Genomic DNA, 19099 nt, shown 5'->3' with positions numbered 1-19099 from the left:
AACTGAGCGGAGCTAGAACACTGCGGAAGCCATCCCCTAAGAAGGTTAAATGGATGACATAAAATATATGAAACAACCGCCAGGTTGCTCAAAAACAGTCTCTGAACAATACATGGTATGTCGAGAGATGCAGAGCAGGCTCTGCTAAGGAAAACGTGGAGGATTAGAACCCCACGGACTATACACACAAATGAACCCCACGTAGGGGACAAATGTGGACGCCTAGCCTACACAGGTTTACAGAGAATACATCAGTGATAGGTTGACAGCGGATGCTCCGCAACACCAGCTATCAGGGCGGTGGAGGAGAGGCAAAAACAGTTTTTTAGACGTTTTTGCCCCGATGGCCTTCCATATTGGTGCAAATGTACAGCACCAAAATAGAGGCTCCAAGCCGACACACGAGCCGACCCTCGGCATTCTTAACTAGTTAGTAGAAAGAACCCGAGTGGAAACCGGTTCGACACGAACACTATAGAATCTTGTGAACGTATTAGGTGTCGCCCAGCCTGCAGCTCTACAAATATCTGTTAGCGAGGAACCGCGAGCCAGTGCCCAAGATGATGCCACACTGCGTGTAGAGTGGGCACGTAAATTAAATGGACAAGGCACATTCTGCTTTTGATATGCAAGGGCTATAGTATCCACAATCCAATGGGACATCCTCTGCTTGGTGACAGCTTTTCCTTTCTGCTGACCACCGTAACACACAAAGAGCTGATCTGAGGTCCTAAAACTTTGCATCCTGTCTATATACACACGTAGTGCACAAACAGGGCATAACAAAGCCATGGCTGGTTCTGCCTCCTCCAAAGGCAGCGCTTGGAGATTCACCACTTGATCTCTGAAAGGAGTGGTGGGGACTTTGGGCACAAAGCCGGGCCGGGGTCTCAGTGTTACGCTGGATGCAGCCGGCCCGAACTGAAGGCACGATTCATCGACCGAAAATGCATGAATATCCCCTATCCTCTTAACAGAAGCCAAAGCAAGGAGAGTTAAAGTTTTCATAGTAAGAAATTTAACACTCACACTATGCAGAGGCTCAAATGGGGCTTCCTGGAGTGATTTCAGCACTAAGGACAGGTCCCAAGGAGGAATAGAGGGAGGACGCGAAGGATTCAGTCTTCGAGCGCCTCTGAGAAATCTAATGACCAGGTCGTGCTGACCCACTGTTCTACCGTTTACGGGTGAATGGTGAGCTGATATCGCAGCGATATCGACCTTAATAGTGGATGGTGACAGCCTATTCTCCAAACGACGCTGGAGATATAAAAGCACAACACTAATCGGGCATTCTCGGGGGTTTTCACTTTGGGAAGAACACCAGTCGACAAACAGGTTCCATTTAAGCGCGTATGCCTGTCTCGTAGACGGCGCTCGCGCAGCAGCAATAGTGTTAGATACCTCTTGCGGTAAATCACTCATATCCTCCGTGCCCCGTCCAGAGACCACACATGGAGGTTCCACAGGTCGGGGCGCGGGTGCCATAATGTGCCCTCTTGTTGAGAAAGAAGGTCCTTCCTCAGGGGAATCTTCCACGGAGGGGCTGTCGCGAGGAGAGAGAGTTCTGGAAACCAACTCCTGGTTGTCCAATACGGTGCCACCAACAGCACGCTCTCCTCGTCCTCCCGGATTTTGCATAAGGTTTGCGCAATGAGGCTCACCGGAGGGAACGCGTATTTGCGCATGTTTCGCGGCCAGCTGTGTGCCAATGCATCCACGCCGAGCGAGTCGTCGGCTAGTGAATAGAACAGGCGACAATGGGTCGTCTCTGGGGAAGCAAACAGATCTATCTGCACTTTGCCGAAACGTCTCCAAATTTGCTGAACCGCAATGGGGTGGAGTCGCCATTCGCCGGGACGCGCAGCCCGAGAGAGCGCATCCGCCTCTACATTGAGCGTGCCCGGAATGTAAATGGCACGAAGAGACCTCAAATTCTTCTGACTCCAAGTGAGGAGGTGACGGGCGAGATGCGACAGGTGACGCGAGCGTAAACCGCCTTGACGATTGATTTACGCCACGGTCGCAGTGTTGTCTGTGCGAACTAATACATCTTTGCCCCGTAACTCGTTGCTGAAACGGACGAGCGCAAGATATACAGCCCAGATTTCCTGGCAGTTTATGTGCCAATGCAGCTGGGGTGTCGTCCAGACCCCCGAAGCCGCAAGCCCATCGTACGTGGCAAACAGATCTATCTGCACTTTGCCGAAACGTCTCCAAATTTGCTGAACCGCAATGGGGTGGAGTCGCCATTCGCCCGGGACGCGCAGCCCGAGAGAGCGCATCCGCCTCTACATTGAGCGTGCCCGGAATGTAAATAGCACGAAGAGACCTCAAATTCTTCTGACTCCAAGTGAGGAGGTGACGGGCGAGATGCGACAGGTGACGCGAGCGTAAACCGCCTTGACGATTGATTTACGCCACGGTCGCAGTGTTGTCTGTGCGAACTAATACATCTTTGCCCCGTAACTCGTTGCTGAAACGGACGAGCGCAAGATATACAGTCCACATTTCCCGGCAGTTTATGTGCCAATGCAGCTGGGGTGTCGTCCAGACCCCTGAAGCTGCAAGCCCATCGTACGTGGCCCCCCACCCCGTGTCTGATGCATCTGTGCATACTATCGCATGCCTGGAGACTTGTCTCAGAGGCACACCGGCTCGGAGAAACGCACGGTCTAACCACGGAGTGAAAGTGCGACGACACGCAGGTGTAATGATAACACGGTGAATGCCACGCTCTCCTCGGGACTCGATCGTGAAGCCAATGCTGAAGCGGTCGCATATGAAGCAGTCCGAGCGGAGTTACAGCTGCGGCTGCTGCCATATGCCCCAAAAGTTTCTGAAATTGTTTCAGCGGGACCGCGCTCTTGCTCTTGAACGTATTCAGGCAAGTCAGAATCGACTGTACACGCGCTTCTGTTAGACGAGCTGTCAAATCGATCGAGTCCAGTTCCATACCGAGAAAAGAGATTCTCTGCACGGGGCAAAGCTTGCTCTTTTCCCAGTTGACCCGAAGACCCAAACGAGCGAGGTGTTTTAAAGTTAAATCTCTGTGATCGCACAGCGTCTGACGTGTTTGAGCTATTATTAGCCAATCGTCCAGATACGCGAGAATGCGCACACCTCTCTCTCTCAAGGGTTTTAAAGCCCCCTCCACTACTTTGGTGAATACACGGGGCGACAGAGAGAGCCCGAATGGGAGGACTTTGTACTGGTATGCTCGCCCCTCGAACGCAAAGCGGACAAACGGCCTGTGCCGGGGGAGAATCGATACATGAAAGTACGCGTCCTTCAGGTCGATAGATGCGAACCAATCGTTTGGACGAATGCATGGAAATATGCGTTTGGGCGTCAGCATTTTGAACGGCATTCTGTGAAGTGCACGGTTCAGCGAACGCAGGTCCAGGATCGGTCGCAAGCCGCCGCTTTTCTTGGGTACAATAAAGTAAGGGCTGTAAAACCCCGACCTCATCTCGGCTGGAGGGACCGGCTGGATCGCGTCTTTCGCCAATAAGACAGCGATCTCCGCACGGAGGACGTGCGCATCGGCAGCTCTCACCGTAGTGAAACGAACGCCGGAGAATTTGGGGGGACGCCGGGCAAATTGGATCGCATAGCCGAGACGAATCGTGCGTAAAAGCCAACGCGACGGGCTGGGAAGCTGTTCCCACGCCCCCAGATACCGTGCGAGGGGGACTAAAGGCACGCAACGGAGGTGATCGCCGGTGTGTGCGTAACGGCCGCACCGACAGCAGTGTTGTGTGTGATAACACTCACCTGAGTCCGTTGCTGGGTGGTTGAGTAAGGGAGGCTCTGCTGAAGACACCTCACGCCACTCGATGCACCCTCTGGCGAAGGAGGAGGGAGACGATGGGTTATGAGCCCGTAGCTGTCTCCTACCGCCTGAGAAGTTGGAGAGCGCGGTGGGGTTATGAGCCCGTGCGCCGCTCTCGTTCTCCTCTGATGAGTCGGAGAACGAGGGGGGGTTATGAGCCTGCTCGTATCTCTGGCGCTCATCTGAAGACCTAGAGATGGAATTCGCTCTTTCTGTGAATTTGTGGGTGCCGACTGAAAAGTCGGCGGAACAGAAAATTGAAACAAAAGATTCCCCAACCGGCCCTCCTCCGGTGGGGGGAGTGGTGCCTTCACCATCTCCCGAAGAGCAATCCCCTCCATCTCTAGGTCGCCCGTCTCAGGGCCGCTTTGATCTTCTTTTACCACCCTTTGAAGCGGGCTGAGCGGGCGGGGCGGGCTGCTGACGACCGGTTCCTCGCTGCTTAGAAGAGCCCCAGGGAGGAACGGAGGCGGCCGCCGCAGGACGCCCTCGGCGAGGAGCAGGCTGAGGCGCCAACGTGGACGGGGCAGGCGCAGGACGCTTCCGACGTGGCATGATCTGAGCGATGGCCTCAGTCTGCTTCTTGGCCGCGGAGAATTGCTGCGCAAACTCCTCGACCGTCTCGCCGAACAGGCCGGTCTGGGAAACCGGAGCATTCAGGAGCCGGGTTTTATCGGCGTCCTTCATGTCCGCCAGACACAGCCAGAGATGCCGTTCCTGGACTACAAGGGTAGACATCGCACGCCCGACGGCGCGTGCGGTGACCTTGGTTGCACGAAGCGCCAGATCCGTAGCCGCACGTAGTTCAGAGAACTCCGCCGAGTCGTGACCTCCCGCGTGCAGGTCCCTCAGAGCCTTAGCCTGGTGAACCTGCAGCAATGCAATGGCATGCAGGGCAGAGGCTGCCTCCCCACAAGCCTTGTAAGCAGCACCGGACAGCGCCGAAGACTGCTTACAGGCCCGTGAGGGGAGAGTAGGCTGGTCCCGCCAGGAGGAAGCGACACCGGCCGGACACAACTGCATCGCGACCGGGCGCTCCACTGACGGGATACCAGTGTACCCCTTGGCATCCCCACCCTCGAGAGAGGTGAGAGGCGAAGGCTGATACGGCCGGTTCCGGGCGGAAAACGGGGTTTTCCACGACCGCGTCAGCTCTTCATGCACCTCGGGGAAGAAAGGCACCGGGGGCGAGGACTGAGAAGCCCTGGCACCCCCGAAGAACCAATCATCGAGGCGGGACGTTCAGGTGGGGGAGGTTTAGTCCACTCCAAGCCGACCGCCTCCACCGCCCGAGCGAGCATGGCTGCCATCTCGGGGTCGAACGCAGAACCCGCAACCTGGCCCGAAGGCGGGAGCGGATCCGGATCGACGTCCGAGGCTGACAACCCCCCCTCCGACGTTACGGTGGACATCGCGTCAGGTGGAGGCTCGACAGAGCGCGAGGACACCGTAGAACACGGGCCGCTCGTCTCCATCGGGACCTCCGCTGGCAACGGATCAGGGCGCTGGGAGCTACTGGACGAACCAGCAGACCGACCCAGCACCGTTATACAGAGGTCATCCTTCGCAAGTTTGGTAGCTGCGCCCTTAGCAGCACCAGACTGGGAAGGCGGGAGCCGTTGCCGGAGGAACGACACCCGTCTCCGCAAATCCGCCATAGTCATGCCCTCGCAGATGGGGCATGAGCTATCACGCAACGCTGCCTCTGCGTGCTGGAGCCCCAGACACGAAAGACAACGATTGTGGCCATCCTGGGGGGCGATGAACACACCGCATCCAGAAACGGAGCACGGACAGAAATCCATCTTTAAAAAGACGACCCCGACCGTGACACGAATGAGTGGCTGTCTTTAAAAAGACACAAAGCTCAAACGTGCTGCTCTTTTAGGAAATCACTCTTTGTGCAAGCTGGTGAAACACACAGGGAGAGGCAACGCACTCACTCGAACTCAAGTCCTAAATTAAAGAGAGAAAGGGTGGAGAAAAACACTGCGAGCCTCCGCTGAGGTGTCTTCGCCCAACCAACTTTGGCAAGCTGAGATCTCTTTTCCCACTAGAGACAGGATCTACGAAGATCAGTTTTCAAAAATAGCTTCTCGTGAGCAGATGTCTGCCGGCTTCGAAGCAATAAAGCTGATTTGGTATTATGCACCTGCGCCTTATATACGCACCTGGCGGGGCGGCGCCGGCATTATGCAAATACCTGCATGCCAAGTTCATTGGCGTTTTTGATAGTTCTCGAAGTAGATAGGTCACCCGCGAAGCGGTTCCCAATTCGTCGGTCACGACGTGACGTCGTAGTGACCGACTGAAAGGGAACAACTCTATAACTGTGTTAATAAGTCAGAATGCATGAAATACCATTGAACCACACCCCTTTAAAAATGTAAGTGCAACAAGGAAATTTTACAGTGTTTTCAGGAAACAGTCATGACTAGCTAGTTAGTTTCTATGCAAAAAATGCATCCCAGATCGATTATTTTACCACCAAATAAATTAAATATTTTATAATAAAAAATACTCTAGCATCATCCACCTTCTTGGATTATTACCTCTTTTACCCAGGCAGGTCATTGCAATGCATTCTGGGATAGCTTTCTCTGGCAAGGATATATGCAATGCTGTCCTAAAATTTGTCCAAAATGAAGCCACTCAAATGGCAGCATAATTAAGTTGCCTAAATTTTGGAATCGTGCCTCTGTAAGAAGCTCACTAAGTTTTGGAACAGAGCAACACTGAGGCAATAGAGCCTCCTTAGAGAATAATAATCATAATGGAACCTAATGTGAAATTATAACTTTAGTGGATAAAGAGAAAAACAAATTTGCTCTGTGTGCCTTCTCCGAGTCAAAGAACGTTCTACAGACGAGTCAAAATAAATGAATGAGAGGGACCTTTAAGTGGCCTTGAGATAATGTTTGATCATCTTTGTTCATTGCGGTGTGCCCTTGTGTCGTCCTGTTGAATAAGGATTTTGTCTGCACATAATTCGTGTCAGCAGCAGGTCTGGAAACAGTCGAGGAGACGTTCAGTAAAACAGAGAATTAAAGTGGGCATTTGGGTCTGGATTTGGGCTTGTCTTGTTCAGTTTATGACTGAAGTAAATGAAGACAATTTGGTTAAATATTGGAACCGTACTGTGGATGAGAAACGAGGGATTTGTGTGTATGATGTTAGCATATTATTTACGCTTTGTCCAAACAAAATTTACCATGCACTGTGGGTGCGGCAAGCGATCGCTTGAAGCTTGAAGTTTTCATAGAACACAGAGTCTTGTGTACTGGACCATAACAGGCCATGAAACTGAAAAATAAGTTTATGTAACAAGACATGGATTAATCTGTGAAAAATCTTCAAAGTATTCACCAAATTTATGTTTGGGTGGAATCCTGCTGCTGATGTTTTTGTGTTGACATCACTCAACATACGTCAACACTGTTGTAATGTGTAAAGTATGTATAAATATTGATATTTTTTCCTTGAAATTTATAATGAATTAATATAGACTAAACAATGGTTTAAAAATAGCTCATATGTATCAAATTGTCACAGTCACAAAGTCTTACAGGGCCTACAGATGTAAAACAAATTTTTGATGTCTCCAGAGTACGTATGTAAAGTTTTAGCTCAAAATATCATATACACTCACCTAAAGGATTATTAGGAACACCTGTTCAATTTCTCATTAATGCAATTATCTAATCAACCAATCACATGGCAGTTGCTTCAATGCATTTAGGGGTGTGGTCCTGGTCAAGACAATCTCCTGATCTCCAAACGGAATGTCAGAATGGGAAAGAAAGGTTATTTAAGCAATTTGAGTGTGGCATGGTTGTTGGGGCCAGACGGGCCAGTCTGAGTATTTCACAATCTGCTCAGTTACTGGGATTTTCACGCACAACCATTTCTAGGGTTTACAAAGAATGATGTGAAAAAGGGAAACCATCCAGTATGAGGCAGTCCTGTGGATGGAAATGCCTTGTTGATCCTAGAGGTCAAAGGAGAATGGGCCGACTGATTCGAGCTGATAGAAGAGCAAATTTGATTGAAATAACCACTCGTTACAACCGAGGTATGCAGCAAAGCATTTGTGAAGCCACAACACGCACAACCTTGAGGCGGATGGGCTACAACAGCAGAAGACCCCACTGGGTACCACTCATCTCCACTACAAACAGGAAAAATAGGCTACAATTTGCAGGAGCTTACCAAAATTGGACAGTTGAAGACTGGAAAAATGTTGCCTGGTTTGATAAGTCTCGATTTCTGTTGAAACATTCAGATGGTAGAGTCAGAATTTGGCGTAAACAGAATGAGAACATGAATCCATCATGCCCTGGTGGTGGTGTAATGGTGTGGGGGATGTTTTCTTGGCACACTTTAGGCCCCTTAGTGCCAATTGGGCATCATTTAAATGCCATGGCCTACCTGAGCATTGTTTCTGACCATGTCCATCCCTTTATGACCACCATGTCCCCATCCTCTGATGGCTTCTTCCAGCAGGATAATGCATCATGGTCACAAAGCTTGAATAATTTCTAATTGGTTTCTTGAACATGACAATGACTTCACTGTACTAAAATGGCCCCCACAGTCACCAGATCTCAACCCAATAGGTCATCTTCGGGATGTGGTGGAACGGGAGCTTCGTGCCCTATATGTGCATCCCGCAAATCTCCATTAACTGCATGATGCTTTCATATCAATATGGGCCAACATTTCTAAAGAATGCTTTCAGCACCTTGTTGAATCAATGCCATGCGGAATTCAGGCAGTTCTGAAGGCGAAAGAGGGTCAAACACAGTATTAGTATGGTGTTCCTAATAATCCTTTAGGTGAGTGTAGCTAATTTATTATATCATGTTAAAATTGCCACTTTGTAGGTGTAAGCAAAAATGTACTGTGTCCTTTTAAATGCAAATGAGCTGATCTCGTCACTAAATGGCAGTGCCGTGGTTGGATAGTGCAGATTACGGGGCAGTATTATCCCCTACTGACATCACAGGGGGAGCCCAATTTCAATGACCTATTTTTGCACATGCTTGCAGAAAAAGGTTTACCGAAGTTACTGGGTTGATCTTTTTCACATTTTCTAGCTTGATAGCACTGGGGACCCAATTATTGTACTTAAACATGAAAAAAGTCAGATTTTCATGATATGTCCCCTTTAAAATTCTGCATAATTAAGGGTGTGGCCATTTGAGTGATGGGTAAACTGCCACTGCTCTCACTACCGTCAAGGAAGGTGGGCGTGATTTCATCAACCAGCCACCTTAGCTTCACCCACAACCCACATAACTGCGAGTGATGCGCGGCCAAGATGGCAACGGCAGGCCACACCAACTATTGACTTAAAAAAGCTCTTCACAAACTTTTTGGTGACGTCACAGACACTACGGACATATTTTTACAGTCTATGGTTATCACTAGCAGGCAGCTCCATATACAAATAAGTGAAGAGGAACTTAGATGAAAGTGTCGGACACTGTCCATTTTCATCAACAACCTCCAGGCCAAATGACATTCCTGAAAACTCTTATATTGTAGCAAAACACCGAAACCTGTCCAGAGAGACATCATTATCATAGAACATGTGCATTTTTTTGGGTCGTGGCCTGTTCAGTTTATTGTGGATCAGTTTAAAACACATTTTCCTATAAACTTTCCTAAAAATATTCTTTCCTCAGTCATTGTTGCTTGTTGAAATGAAAATCACAGACATCCAAATACATCATCCTATAAGCTGTACTATTCAGCGTTTTGAGTGGTAACATTGTAAAAAGGTTGGACTGAGGAAGTCACAAAGAAGACACTGTAACTGTCAGCTTTCTTGACAGTTGAGAGACTTGAGTGATGACAATTATGTTGACAGGTTATTCTAACCTCAGTGCCTTGACTACAAGAAACTGACAGCTGTCTACAGGAAACATAATGCCAGATCAAAATATTCTTATTTTAAAAGTGAAGGAAATCTTCACACTAAATCTTCACACTAAATTAGTTTTTGGATGGCGTGCTATTATGTTAGTCAATCCTGGCTCACAGATTTACCTAAAATGAGAGGTAGGTGTTGGCCAAAAGTGAGGGTTGAGGGTCTTTCAAAGTAATGAGAACATGTTTCCAGGCAGCCTGTCAAAGCCTTCATTCCCACTGATTAGCCAGATGTGAGACAAAAGCTTCCAGAGCAAAACTAATCACAACAGAGATGAGATGAAGGAGGAGGGGGACCAATAGCAATTTTGGGCCCTATGAAAGAATATGAGGTTGGCCCTTTATCACACCCATGTTACTACTAATAAAAATGATCTATGGGGGCCCAATACTGCGTGGTCCTTAAAATTGTCCTACCTCTCCCCTCCTTATGCCGCTTTTCCATTGCATAGTACCCCACTGTTTGGTTTGGGTCAGGTCAGCTCACCTCACTTTGGTTAGCTTTTCCATCAAGTTTAGTTACACTTCGGAGTGGGAGGGATTATATGCGTGTCATTATATTTGCACTGCCTACTGCTTTGACATCATACAAGTGAGAGCGTCGTTGTACCTTCCCATACATTCATTTATTTCTCAGTCCGCCAAAAATTCAAATTGACCACCACAAATAGATGTTTGCACAGCGCGTTTATCACTACGTCTGTCTAACATGACGGTTTCTGGCTCCGCTGAGCCTCATTTAAGTTGCACTTGAGCATATATGTGAACGTGCGCGTCGCGAATGTGCCACCACAAACTGCAAGTCTGGAAAAAAAACTGTTATGGTGTTCCTGATTCTCAACCTGTGGATCCTTTTATTACTAAAAGGGAGTTTGGGAACTTACAGCAAAGCTCAGATGACAACAGGTTTACTCGAGACAGCGCAAGCTAGCATGAAGGTAAAGCTAATCCTCTATATCATAGCGATGACGCTGGTAGTGACGATTCTCTCCGACCAATCAGTGATCTACAGTGTTTTCGCGTCACATTTTGGTATCAGCTCGGGTCACTTGGAACCCGACCGAGGTGGTACTAAAAAAGTATCAGGTACTGTGTACTGCACCCAGTGGAAAAGCTCCCAAAAGTAAGCTGACCCGATCCAAACCGTGGGGTACTATGTAATGGAAAAGCGCCATTAGTGACGCCCCTGGAGAGGTTTGTTTTGTCTATTTATTTATCAATGCTGGCTATATGCTGGCTATATTCCATATTTTATAAGTTGGAGTATGAGTACTGTATCAAGTTAATCAAACAAAAATGTAAGACTATTATAAAAAAACAATAACGAAACCCCACCCCTAATCCCAATGTTACAGAGGTAGATGCAAATCGTACAAAAATGTATGAATGTGGTCGTACGAATTAATACGAATTAGCCACCTCATAAAATATGTATGAATTGCCACGAGATAGCGTTGGACATTCATGCCGAGAACTGGCTAATCTACACACAAGTTGGGGAAGGACAATTTGGCATCTCAAATTCACCTAACCTGTATTTCTTTGAGAAGAGAAGGCAAATTAGCATGATTAAGACGACTGTGCCTTCATTGTGAGGTTACAGTTCCAGCCTAAACATATATTTCATTAAAAAATGATGAAAATAATTTCTAGAACAACATAAATATATAACTGGCACATGAAAGACTTATGCAGTAAGAAAAGCAAAGTCTGCAATAATAACATATTGGTTCCTCGTCAAAATATGCAACATTTGGTAAAGCATTATGGAAAAAGTAATAAAACTCACTTTCATCAAGGTTATGGCAGAGTATGCCAGATGAATTTCTAAAAACGCATTTATACTCAATGCCTTGTTAAAAAAGGCAAAGCTTTTTTCATCACACAATGGAGGGCGTAGTTATGAGTCTTCAAACATTGTTTTTTAAACAATCCGTAAGAGGTCCTGTCACAGTCGCTGTTGAAGCACTGTGACTTTGATAAGATTTGTGCTTTTAGTGGAGTGCAAGTGTTTGTAAAGTCTCGCTGAATAAGAAAAAGGGTGCACTAATTTCAAAGCGAGTCAGAAGAAGTTGCCAAACCGCTGCGGGCGTCTGAAACCGATACCTCGTCTTGGTGGGGTGCATTGAGGGTCTGCGTTCCCTGAGGGTTTTCTTTAAAAGATTGAAAAGAGAGCAGGCTCGTCTCAATGTCTTTACAGTCGAGACACAAAAAGACATACTATCCAGATCACAGCAGCCAAAATCTTTAAGTGTCTTGAAGTTCTCTGGCTCATGTTGGAGAGCAGACTGCGCTCAGATAGATGAGAACAGAAGATTGAGGAAAGCGGTGTCTGTGTGAAAAGAGCTTTGGAAATAAAACCGTACAGTTCAACCACCCCAACCAATTTATTCACTTAGCGAGGAGGCTAAAGTGAATTTTTGGCCTTGTGATTTATCGCGCAGAAATGCGGGAAGTTCTCCAGAAGAAAAAAACAAAATGAACGTTAAACTTTAAACTAAAACAAATGATTCGTATAAACTGTGCCTCTCGGCTCTTGTTCCTAATGAATCACACTTTTTCTGTTACTTTGTTTGCCATTTGAAGGTACCACAAATTATCCCTGCTGTCAACGCGCAGTATGATGCAGCCTGTCGTGAATTACTGGAGATTTTTGATGGTAAGCTTGTCATCTGGAGAAGTATCAAACCACCCGGAGGGAAATGGTTTAAGCCAACGCACTGGTGGAACAAGCCAGCCGTCTGTCACTTTTATATGGTTATCTTGTGAATACGCTTTGGCTGGTGTCTCCTGGATGGCTCCATATGTTCCATACGCTGAGCTCATTTCCATCTCAATAAATAATCCTATGCGATTATCAACAAGACACAAGAGGTTGGGTCAGAGGTAGTGTGTCTGGCAATAAAGCGCGTGCTGCTGTCACTGCATGGGTCGGGAAGTTTCAGGGAATGCTAATGGAAAATGTCCTTGTGCCGCTTGGGAAGCACACATCATTCCAAATGAACTCTATTTACTGTGTCTGTGTTTGTGTGTGTGTGTGTGTGTGTGTGTGTGTGTGTGTGTGTGTGTGTGTGTGTGTGTGTGTGTGTGTGTGTGTGTGTGTGTGTGTGTGTGTGTGTGTGTGTGTGTGTGAAGAGATTTCTTGTTAGTGATGACTCAGAAACTGAATGGATTTCACCCACTGATAGCGTCAATTATTTGCACATTCGGTCTCCATTGGTTTAGCATGATTTATTACATAAATAATCTGAATCAAATTATGTTTCAAACACATCTAGCAAATTAATAGTAAGCAAATTCAATTAAATGAATTGCTAAAAATATGTACAAAGTCTTATTTTATTACTTAAAGATGTGCTGTTTTTACTATATCCTCCAGAGCAGTGATTCCCAACCCCCGGTCCCCGGACCGGTGCCGGTCCGTGGACCCGTTTATTCCGGGCCTTGAAATGTTCCCAGAATATTCACAGAATTATATTTTTATAATAATAATAATTGCCTTTTTAAATGCTATGACATATCATGTTATTTAATCCAAAACTTAAGCAATAAATCAATTAAAATGTGTTTCTTTGAGCACCTTCCGCCTTGCTTAGCAACGCGTCGTATCTGAACGGACTACAAAAAAAGCGCGGTGCACCTAAAGTGACAGAGAAGTATGTGGAGAGATGAGCGGACCTCCGCAAACTTCAATGGCTAATTTCATTAGTTGATACATTGCCACCTGACAACACTGTCTGATGAGTTTGAGCGTTATTTTCCATCTGAAAAAGACCCAAGGAATGGCAAGGTATGGATGCGCAACCCATTCCAAGGTAAATATTTTCGCATTACATATTCATATAACGCCCGTCCTCAAAGTATATTTTCTATTTAATTTTCAATTTGGCAAAAATAGTAATTTCAGTAAATGCAGATTTTTCAAACAATAATAGGCTACTTTTTATATTTAATTAATTTAAATATATTATTTTTACTGTTGTGGTAAAATAGTGTTAGCTGTGCTGTTCGAGCTGTGCGCGTTGAATAGATACGGGTAAACTTGAGCATAGCGCTTTATTTAACGCAAAGAAAGGTATCCTGACCTAGATGATATTTAAGCAATATCGCTCGAGTAGGAGTGTGATATAGCTCTATATCATCACGGCTGTGATTAGGACAGAGGCACGCGGCCGCAGGCCGCGTGCCGGAGGCAGTCGCGGCCGTGATGATATAGAGCTATATCGCACTCCTACTCAAGCGATATTGCTTTTATACAACAGTTCGACGGCACACGTTTGAAAAACGAAAACTAGAAAACAACAACGGAGTTATTTTAAAAGCCTCTTTGTTTGAGAACTACTTCTTCCGCCACGGATTTGAGGGCGGCCAGAATGACAGGTAAAACTTTCGGCTGCTTTGAAGCTCATAACAACTCAATGGACGGAAAAGCCGTTTCTTTATATTACCGTTTCTTGGTCACAAAGTGTAGTTTTAAGATTAGTTCAGTCGAGAATGTATCTGTATTATATTTAAATCTGCAGTCGATTAGTAAAGATAGCACCTGTTTGAACGTTTGCTTAGTGAGATTCGGTACGAATGAGAACCAAAGCATGAGCGGACGTCAGTGTTCACTCGCCCCACTGACCACCGCCCTCTCTGGGCTACATCTCTGAAAGGGATTCCCTGGCTCTCATATTGGCCTTGTTTGTTTATGATCGTCAAAATGAGATCAAATCAGCAGTTTTTGGTGTCATGATCAAACTAGTACTTGTTTTTTTATTCATATTTAGTGTCTTTTGTGTTTGTTATTGTTTTGGCGCGAGGTAAAAGTTAATAAAACTATACTTGTGTAACGTTACTATTGCTTTCTCATTTATTCTTAAAGCGATACGAGCACTCGATTATTATTAAACTTTGTTCTTGTCAGTACTATATAAAACTGTTTTTATAAGTGTCAGAGAGATGTTTTTGCATGCTGCTTATAAATATACCAGTGGCGATATCTCATAACATGTTTTAATAGTCACGTCACGATAAAGTAAATGATCAATGTCTACATTTAAAAGCTGCGGGGCTTACCTGCAGTTCCACGGTGTTTTCGCGTTCTGATAAAAGATATAGCTCCAGAAAAAAACGAGTGTTTATATTCCTCTTTCCAAGTGTTAATCGTCCACACGATGTGACAAGACATTTCTCCCATTAACTTTAACGTAACATACAAGAGCGCTGATCTTTGACGGAATAATAACTTCTGAGGGGATTCACAGACTGATTTATGAGCTAGTAAACTAATGAGACACACGGAGAGTGATTCAAACAGCGCGTCTGTGTTTTTCCATTCAGAGATGAGCCTGCTTAGGACCTCCATTCACTAGGTGGCGGAATAATACGAAAGGTGAAGCGGTTACAGTGCCGTTATCAGCACAATATCGTATAGCTCTTAGCCAATCAGATTAGAGAACCAGAAAGAACTGTTGTATAATAATCAGATATATACAAAATAAACATAACATTACCAATAATATCTGCACAAAATTAAGAGAATGCACAAGTGAATTCGAACTAATGTGCATTCAGAATGACTCATGTTGTGGACGCGCTCTTCCTGGAGCAACGCGACACGGCAACTAAACCAAAATAATTCACAATGTTTTATTACAATATTGTTCTCTTTATAATGTTATTTAATATGACAGTCCCAATAGTCATTATTAGTCATGCAGTGCCATTTGAGTTGCACGCGCTGAAGCTGCGTATCACCAGGCTACACTTTACTACATTCATTTTTAACCAAATGCATCCTATCATGCGATAAATCAGATATAGAGATAGGCCTACACAAAATAAACACAATATTGTAACTTACATTTGCACAAAACCAAAGGCTGCGAATGAATACGCAAACTTAATCATGATGGTGTAAAATGGTCCCAAACATAACTCCGTCAGACTCTGCGTTGTTTTGAATGCGTATGTTTTTTTCACATTAAAATAGTTTTGTTCTCATTGGTCTGGTCTGGTATTTTTTATTAAAGGTTAAAGCTTAATCTTGAAAAGCTTAATGTTGAAACTGGCTCTTATTTTCATACAATTAGTCTTTGTTGTCACCTGTTGGTAAGTGAAAACCCTAAATTGCTGTTGAAGTGATTGTCTTTAGTGGTTCTGGAAAGATTTGACAGATAAAATGGACTGGTATTTATATACAATTTGCCATTACTGCCACCTGCTAGTGAGTGAGTGCTGTGCAAGTTGCTTTTAAAGTAAACCTAATTGTATGGGAGAGAAGGGAAATATTTTACCGGTCTGAAAGTTTAAAAAGATTGTAGCCTTTGTTGCCACCTAGTTCATTATATGCAATTAAATGATAGACTGTTACTGTTTTTACACAGTGATATGTTTCAAACGATGCATCTTAAAATTGAGGCATCAAAATTGACAACTGGTCCCTGGAATTTTTTTTATGAATATACTGGTCCCTGGAACAAAAAAGGTTGGGAACCCCTGCTCCAGAGCCTACCGCTAGTAAACAAGAATGCTGAATGACAACCGCTTAAAAGAAACGTAAACTTAAACTCTGGAAAGTTTGAACGAAGTTGGTTTGGAATGACTCACCCAGCCAAAACAATGAAGAAGTCCAGCCGATTCCAGGTATCTCCAAGGTAGCACTTTTTCCCAAAGATGCCCAGCGCTATCATCTTGATGATCATCTCCACGGCAAAAAAAGCAAAGATAAAGTCATCAAAGTCCTGGAAAGAGGACAGAAACATCAAAAGTGTTAGCAAACACTGCAGAGTCTGCAAAAAAAGTTCTTCTCAGTTAAGAAGTTCAGCAAAACTTTGATGTCACACCATGGTGAATGTGTGTGCATGTGCTTTAAGCCCTGACTCATCCCTACAGTAAGTTTTCTGAGTGGGCACAAACAGCCGACTTAAGCTTTTACCCACAAACCCTCTGCTATTCCTCAGCTTATGTTACCCAAAATGTGCTTTGCATTAAAAACGAATGAAATGTGCATCAAATTTACAAAAACACAGGCAATGTTCTGCACTATGGCGTCTATGATTAATGAAGTACAATATGTATTAAGACAGAATTAGAGTCAATGAAACCTGCATAATCATTCTGAATCTCTGTCCTCTGCTTCACTTTACGGAGACAAATAATTTATCAGTCACTTTAGTTTGTGTTAATGGCCACAAAGGATAATGCATGAAGGGCAATGACAGACCCAAGAAGAATCATTATTAGTTACAAAAAATGTCTCACTGAACAATATACAACAGCAACACTGACTACACTACCTTATTAGCAAGGTTTTGTTAGAAATTTTATTATTTAACTTTTTGTTGCACATTCAGCACTTTCAGGCTTTAAAAAAATACTTGAACACTTGAGTCACATCAGGATATGTAGCAATCTAACAAAATAGTTTGTTGTTAAATACAACCGCAAGCATAAAAAGCTAATTCGCTAGATGTGGGACCTCTTAAATCCATTCCAGTAATAAACTATACACCTCTTCATTTCTTGCTTCTTGAGAAAAGACCATGGGATGGGTCCTATGAGACATCAGCTGTTATGAGAGTGATATTGCTTCAAGGTCAGCAGTCTTTGAGAGTTATGTGGGTGTGAGGGATTCCCCTTCAGCCAAAGTAGTTGTACTTTGACCATGCAGGGAATGTTAACTGAGTCAGAATGAAATGCATTTACTGATACTAATAATAGCACTGCACCTTTGATGTATTACCTATCTGTGTTTTTATACCTAATGATGCTATAGCAAATACTAGACATTTGCCTTATATAGGGCTGATTATGACAATTAATTGCCTTTTTTTGTTTGTTTGTGAAATAATTTTCACACATTGTTGTGATTATTTAAATTAAATCTTGCAATTGCAATGTTTACCTGGCAGTAAATATTAGCATAATAACACATTTAAAAGTAATTATTTAATGAATATATCTTTCAAAAACTGAAAAAAAAACGTCACTAAATTTGAAATTGCAGTTTTGGAAATGTATGTTTCATACTGCTTATTAAAGTTTTGCAGCATTTCTTTAAATGCTGTTTTTCCACTGTATTAAATGGCTTTGCAATGTATCGCATTACATTGTCAGTCAAGGAGCGTCATTAGATACTGTCTCGTTTATACAGGCGCTGCAGCTCCCCCTTGTGTTTTTTAGAGAGATGTGCAATCATTGCGGTGATCAGAAATCATTGTGATGAGGTCAAACAATTTTTTGGACTTAAATGGACACCAACAGATAACAGTTTTAATGCAGTTTAAAATTGCAGTTTTAACGGAGTTTCAAACGACTCTAAACGATCTCAAATGAGGCATAAGGGTCTTATCTAGCGAAACGATTGTCATTTTTAACAAGAAAAATAAAAAATATGCACTTTTAATTCACAACTTCTCGTCTATCTCCGGTTCTGTGACGCGCCAGCGCGACCTCACGTAATTGCGTAATGCCGTGGAAAGGTCACGTGTTACATATATGAAACGCACATTTGCGGACCATTTAAACCATAAACTGACACAAAGACATTCATTAGTATCATTCCACATACAACAACGTCGGAACGGTCCTCTTTCTCCACACTTGTAAACACTGGGGCGTAGTTTCGCATACGTCATCCATGACCTCTTGACAAGATGACGTATTATGTGAGGTCTCGCTGGCGCGTCACACGACCGGAGATAGCCGAGAAGTTGTGGTTTAAAAGTGCATATTTTTTATTCTTCCTGTCAAAAATGACAATCGCTTCGCTAGACAAGACCCTTATGCCTCGTTTGGGATCGTTTAGGGTCCTTTAAAACGGCAATTTTAAACTGTATTAAAACTGTTAAGTGTTGGGGTCCATTAAAGTCCATTAAAATGAGAAAAATCCTGAAATGTTTTCCTCAAAAAACATAATTTCTTCTTGACTGAACAAAGAAAGACATCAACATTTTGGATGACATGGTGGTGAGTAAATAATCTGGATTTTTTTTTAGGACTAATCCTTTAAATATTTCACAACTACATCTTAAAATATACATGCATAACTATAGGATAATAATTAATAATAATCCTATTTATATAACTTTACATCATTTTTATTGAAGGTGTGTTATTATTATTATTATTATTATCATTATTATTATTATTATCAAACAACAATGATTATACATTAATCATAAATTGTTTATGATTTTATAATTTGTAATAAATTAAATATTTTAATCATGTTAAACCCTTTCTCAAGCCATTCTTGCAACATTGACAAAAACTCATCTGTGTTAGCAAGCAATAGTACATATTGTTACCTTTAAATGTACATTCACATTATAAGCAACTAGCAGT

General features: G+C 44.0%; 1 protein-coding gene across 11 annotated transcripts in view; it reads right to left on the bottom strand.

The window, feature by feature from the left end:
* The window catches only part of cacna1g (calcium channel, voltage-dependent, T type, alpha 1G subunit), a 272840-nt gene that overhangs the window by 149412 nt on the left and 104329 nt on the right, over positions 1–19099 (bottom strand). For all 11 annotated transcript variants that reach the window (XM_055176561.2, XM_055176552.2, XM_055176558.2 and 8 more), the window contains exon 4: positions 16361–16494. In XM_055176561.2, the coding sequence (XP_055032536.2) occupies positions 16361–16494 (134 nt within the window). The remainder of the gene's footprint in view (positions 1–16360; positions 16495–19099) is intronic.

The sequence above is a fragment of the Misgurnus anguillicaudatus genome, chromosome 4, assembly GCF_027580225.2.
Source record: "Misgurnus anguillicaudatus chromosome 4, ASM2758022v2, whole genome shotgun sequence".
NCBI lineage: Eukaryota > Metazoa > Chordata > Actinopteri > Cypriniformes > Cobitidae > Misgurnus > Misgurnus anguillicaudatus.
The sequence above is the reverse complement of the archived record's forward strand: the minus strand, read 5'-3'. Positions and strand labels throughout refer to the sequence as shown.